Source organism: Tetrao urogallus, assembly GCF_951394365.1.
Source record: "Tetrao urogallus genome assembly, chromosome: 6".
Classification (NCBI taxonomy): domain Eukaryota; kingdom Metazoa; phylum Chordata; class Aves; order Galliformes; family Phasianidae; genus Tetrao; species Tetrao urogallus.
The window spans coordinates 54,654,973-54,660,972 of NC_136819.1; the positions used below are offsets into that span (position 1 = coordinate 54,654,973).

At 62.3% G+C, this 6,000-nt stretch overlaps 1 protein-coding gene across 1 annotated transcript; it reads left to right on the plus strand.

Moving 5' to 3' along the window:
• Positions 1 to 379: 379 nt before the first annotated feature.
• On the plus strand, positions 380 to 1,945 carry LOC306948061 (homeobox protein six1; the record flags this gene model as incomplete). Its single annotated transcript, XM_079537533.1, has 2 exons — positions 380 to 939; positions 1,657 to 1,945. The coding sequence occupies 2 exons, from the start codon at positions 380 to 382 to the stop codon at positions 1,943 to 1,945; spliced, it is 849 nt and encodes a 282-aa protein (XP_079393659.1).
• Between the last annotated feature and the right edge of the window lie 4,055 nt (positions 1,946 to 6,000).

Consider the following 6,000-nt stretch of genomic DNA (forward strand, 5'->3'; position numbering starts at 1 on the left):
GCAGCCGCACCCGCGCAGCCGCGCCGAGGCCGGGGCCGCGCCGCCAGGCCCCGCCCGCCCGTGCCGAGGCTCTGCCCGCCGGGCCGGGCTGGGCTGGGCTGGGCCGGGCCGGGTCGGGGCCCTCCGCGACGGGGGCCGAGCCGCGGGCGCCCAATCAGCGCGGCGCGGGGGCTCGGGCGCTTTAAGCGCGGCGGCGGCGGCGGAGCGGGGGCAAAGTTCCCCCCGGCGCTCCGCCGAGCATCCCCCGCTCCGCCGCCGCGGCCGCCTCCGCGCCTCCCCGCTCTGGGGACGGGACCGGGCCCGGGGCTCTCCCCGCCCCTCCGCCGCCTCCCGGTGCCGCACGCAGCCCCGAGCCGCCCCTCGGCGCCCGGCCCCGGCCATGTCGATGCTGCCGTCGTTCGGCTTCACGCAGGAGCAGGTCGCCTGCGTGTGCGAGGTGCTGCAGCAGGGGGGGAACCTGGAGCGCCTGGGCCGCTTCCTCTGGTCGCTGCCGGCCTGCGACCACCTGCACAAGAACGAGAGCGTCCTCAAGGCCAAAGCGGTGGTGGCCTTCCACCGGGGCAACTTCCGCGAGCTCTACAAGATCCTGGAGAGCCACCAGTTCTCGCCCCACAACCACCCCAAGCTGCAGCAGCTCTGGCTCAAGGCGCACTACGTGGAAGCCGAGAAGCTGCGCGGGCGGCCGCTGGGAGCCGTGGGCAAATACCGGGTGCGCCGAAAGTTCCCCCTGCCCCGCACCATCTGGGACGGCGAGGAGACGAGCTACTGCTTCAAGGAGAAGTCGCGGGGGGTGCTGCGGGAGTGGTACGCGCACAACCCCTACCCCTCTCCCCGCGAGAAGCGGGAGCTGGCCGAGGCCACCGGGCTCACCACCACGCAGGTCAGCAACTGGTTCAAGAACCGGCGGCAGCGGGACCGGGCGGCGGAGGCCAAGGAGAGGTACGTGCCTTCCCCTCCCGCTTTCGTCCCTTTTTTTTCTCCCGGCCCCGCGCGGACAGCCGTCCCGATCCCCCCGACGCCCCGTTCCGCGTTGTGCTCTCCGCCGGACGCGCGGCACCGGAGCCGCCGCCGCCGGACGGTCCAGACCCGGTCCCACCTGCCCGTGGGCACCGATCCCCCCCCTTCCATCCCCTCCTCTCCGGCGGCTCTCCCGGGCCGCCCCCGCCTTTGTTCGGTGCCTTCCGGGCCGCGAGCGCCGCGGCCCAGCTGCCGGCCCCGGGGGGATCTCCGGCGGTTCCGCGCGGTGTGGGCTCGGAGCGGCTGTTTCTTGCGGCCCGGCCCGCATCTCCTCTCGCTTCCGCGTCCGCCCGCGGCCCCGCGGGGCGAGAATCCTTCCCGGCCCCGCCGAGCACCGAGCGCCGTTCCCGGGCCCGCGGGGCCGCGCTGGGATTTGCAATGAAAAAGACGGACGAAAAGGAACGGCGGAGTCCCCTCGTCCTTCCTCACCTCGGTTCCCGGCAGCTCCGGGACGCGCGATGTGCAGCAGCTGTCTAAATAGGGGCCGAGCCCGGCAGCTGCGGGACGATCCGTTAGGAACATACTGGGCGCTTTCTTCCTTTTCTTTTTCTTTTTTTTTTTTTTTTTTTTTTCTTTCCCTTCCTTCCCCCATCCCGGAGGCCCCCGCCCTGACCGCCCGCTGTGCTTCTGCCTTCGCAGGGAGAACACGGAGAACAACAACGCGGCCACCAACAAACCCAACCAGCTCTCCCCTCTGGACGGGAGCAAACCCCTCATGTCCAGCTCCGAGGAAGAATTTTCACCGCCGCAGAGCCCGGATCAGAACTCGGTCCTCCTGTTGCAGGGGAACCTCGCTCACGGCAGGAGCTCCGCGTACCCGCTGAGCTCCCTGCCCGCCCCCCCGGGCACGCACAGCCTCCCGGGCCATCAGCTCCAGGACTCGCTGCTGGGGCCGCTCACCTCCAGCCTGGTGGACCTGGGCTCCTAAAGGGCTCCACTCGCAGACACGGACTCTCGGTTGTACATAGCGGACAGTGATCCTGAATGTGACTTCGGCTCTTCTCCACGGTCTCAGCTCCAGGTCCGGTCCCCCCCCCGCCCCCCAACTCCCTTCCCTACTGTCGTTATTTTTATTATTATTATTATTATTATTATTGTTATTTTTTTCCACGTAGCCAAACGCAGAAAGCGGCAGAAAGCCCTCAGCCTTTCGAGTTCAAGTGAGCGGGAATTACAACAACAGAAAGAGAAATGAAAGGGGAGAGGGGGGGGAAAAAAATCCAACCCCGAACCTCGGATCCCCATTGCGCCCCATAAATCCCAACTGATGCGGCCCAGGGGCAGAGGGAGCACAGGGCCCTTTGTGGCAGCAGGAGGAGGGAGGGGAACTTTTCGTTTACATTTCTTTTTTTTTTCATATTTAGCTTCACCGGAAGGATTTCGATGTAGTTTAAAATTAAAAAAGAAATATATATATATATATATATATATATATATATATATATATATAATTAGGAAGCGGCAGTATGAGGGTTTTACCAAGTGCCTATGTCTTAACGCGGCGGTGCTGCTCCCCTGCCGGGACACGCAGCGATTCGGCTTCACATTAGGACAAGAACAACAGCGAAAATAAATGCGGACGGCCCTTTCCTTCTGCACGAGCGTCTCTCTCTGTCTGCCTCCCCCACCCCCCCTCCAACCCCCAGCTCTGCCTCTCAGTAAGCCCGCAGCTGTCTGCCTCGAGTCTGTGTTACCGACCTCGCGTGTGCTTTCAGGTTTCTTTTCTATTGTACTCAAACAGCCGAAATTAAACACCGCTGATGGCAGAACCCCGACGCTGCGCTCTTCTCTGTGGAGCTCCTCAGCCCCCCACCCTCCTCCCCTTGCCAGTCCCCCCCTCTCCCCCCCCTTCTCACGACGTGGGAGCCGCTCTCCTTCCAACGCTGCCCCTTTGCTGTGCCACCACCCGAGGTCGGGGTTCGGGGGCTGCACACCGGGACCGCCCCCGGCCGCACGGTGCGGATGGTGTCGCTTTCCGCACACCCCCGCGACCGCGTTTTGCACCATCGAGCGGGTGTTTGTTTAAGGCTCCTCCGTGTTTGTACTCGGGGTCTCGGGCCGTGGAGAAATGTCACCCTCTGCAGGAGGGTCTCTCCCGGCCGCTTTCTTCCCGAGCGGGTCCCGCCGCGCTCCTCGGCTGCCCCCGGCTTCCCCCGCCCGACTCCGGCCGCAAGGTCACAGCACCGGGGCGCTTTTCATCCTCCCCGGCTGTGGCGGCGGCCGCCCCGTCGGGGCACGCGGCGCCGGTCCCGACGGGTTCCGCGAGGCCCTTCGCTCGCTTCAGGAACGGGCCGGCTCCGCGAAGCGGGGAGGGTACGGCCGCCCCGAGGGGACGGGATGGGGAGGGCAGCACGGCCGGTGGACCCGCATTGCCCGTCGCAGGGCACCGATCGGGCCCCGTCGCGAAGCTCGCTGGAGTGGAAGGATAAACACTGCGCGGGGCTCCAGCCCTGCGCGGCGCAAATCATTTCTTATGGGGCATCGCGAGCCGGGGACTATTTTCAAAGCAAACGGCGCAGAGGCGCTTCCTGCGCGCAGGCGGCCTTAAGGCTCCGCTTCCGGGGGGGCAGCTGGGGGGGTCCTGCTCTCCCAGCTCCCCCACCCTCGCACAGAGCCGCTGCCAGGCCTGTCGGCTGCAGAGCGGGACGGCGCAAACAGCGCGCAGATGACGCGCAGCGCCGCGCGCACCGCCCTTCTGTCCGCAGAGCCCTGCGTACGGCCCGGTTCTGCATTCTCTACCGGGGAGAGCTTGCAGGTAGGTGGGGAAGGCCGAAGGGAAAGCCCTGGAAATAAATGCTGGACATAAGAAGAGACGGGGCCGCGCAGGTGGGAGCGGAGCCCGGCGCACTTCGGTCGGCTCCCTCCGGGCGCGCTTGACCTCGCAGTAAGCTTGTCACAGCACAGCCAGCCCGAGGAGCAGCCCGGGCCCGCCCTCACCTCACTTTGCTCTGCTTTCATCGGCAGGAAGGGGTTAATCCCCTCTCACCCCCCCCCCCCCTTCACCTCCCAGGACAGATTTCACACTGTGTCCAGGTCAGCCAAAAAGGGGAGGAAATGGGGAACAGCAGAATGATTAATTCTACCTGCTTTTCCCATGAGTGATCACCTGCTTTTGGGGTCATGAATAGCAGGTAGCTCTCCCCGTCTCCAGCTCTGAGAGGCTCATTTGTTTGGTGACAGCTGAGTGACAAGACCTGAAACCTGAGCCCTCAACTTTGCCTGATGTGTGGATAAAACCCTGGATGTTCCCTCAAACATTTCAGGAAATGAAAGTTGTAACGCGATCCCTTGCGCGCCCACATCTCCCCCAGCAACACACAAAAGCTCAAAGGAACCTTCTCGGATTAAATTCAGCCTGGAGAGGATGGAAGGAAAATGGAGAGCAGGCTGAGAGGGCTGGGGCTGGCAGGCATTTCTGCAGCCCTTATTGGAAATGTCTGTCCAAAGCAGGGATTTGGAAAGGTCACCTCTACCATAAGTGCCTTTCGCCCCACAGAGCCACACGGGGAGCCCGCTTCTCCCCAGCCCACCTCTGCCTGCAGAGCACTGGGGGTTATGCTGAGATTCCCTGGGCAGGAAATTCGGTGTGTAAAAACCAGTGCCAAGCAGGGAAGCAACCCCCCTCCTCACTCCTCATTTCATTTCCCGGGTCACGTTTAGAGAGTATCGTCCTGTGGCAGTGTTTGCAAACAGCATGCCTGCTCTGCCCCTACCCTGCCATGAGCTCTCCATCCCTGTTCCCAAAACTGGGCAGGTACAGCCCCGCTCTCAGTCCTACCACCCCGGTCACGCAGTGAATGGCAGATGCTCACTCAGCCAATGCATTTAAATCCACCAATTTTAGGACTGAGCACCGACATTCGCTGTGTGGCAGCGATGGTGCAGATGGGGACCTCTGTGCTCCGTGTCCATGCAGCCCAGGCACCAGGCTGCCAGCACCTCACCGGTGAGCGCTGGAGCTGGGATGGTGCAGGGAGAGGAATTGGGATGGGGCATCCATCCATATTGCAGGCAGTTCTGCGGTGCCGGCTGTCACGAGGCAGGCAGTCTCACCCAGCCATAGACAAAGCCCCATTCAGCAGCTGTTTGACTATTACTGAGGTGCTGAACACTCCACAGAGCTGCAAAGAAAACTTAGCACGTGCACCGCGATAACGCTTCACCTTTGCCCTCTTCCCTTGCTGACGCTTTCCTGCAGCAGCCAGGGAGCAGTGCAGGAGTGCTGTATGGGAACAGGTGGGAGCCCTCACTGAGTGCTTCTCTGTCAGGAGCTGTGCACAAAGGATGAGCTGTGGCTGCTGTGCTGGGTCTGTACGGTGCCTCCGGGGAGCCCAGGGCAGCCTCTGGCATTTGCTCCCAGCTCCTTACATGGGGGCTGAACGCTCTCCAAAGCATGTAATCCCAATCCTAATAATGAGGTTAAAGAGATGGATTTAGTTCAATTACAGTTTCCTGTGTTCGCTGGTCCTCAGCTTCCTGAAAGTGTCTCTGTGGGCAGAGGGGCTCCTTTCTCTACCTGCAGGAGCTCTTTGCCTCCAACAGCTGGGCGCAAGCCGCTTTTTCATGGCTTTAAACTGAAAGAGGGGAGATTAAGGAGGAAATTCCTTACTCAGGGGGCGGTGAGGCCCTGGCACTGCTGCCCAGAGCTGTGGGTGCCCCATCCCTGGAGGTGCCGAGGCCACGGATGGGGCCCTGGGCAGCCTGAGCTGCAGGGAGGGGAGGGACAGCCAACCAAGGTCCCCTCCAACCCAACCATGTTGGGATTCCACGGTTCTGTGGTCTTGAAGGTCCCTTCCAAACCAATGTAATCGCATTCTGTGATTATATGCTTCCATGATCCTCTGCCTTTGTACAGTGCTACCTGCTCAGGCTGAAGGCTGTGAGCTGGGATAGGAACTGTGCCTTCAGCCTTGTAACAAGGCACCACGGCTTATCATTATGTAACTCAATATTACTAATCACACAACACAAAAAACAATGGAA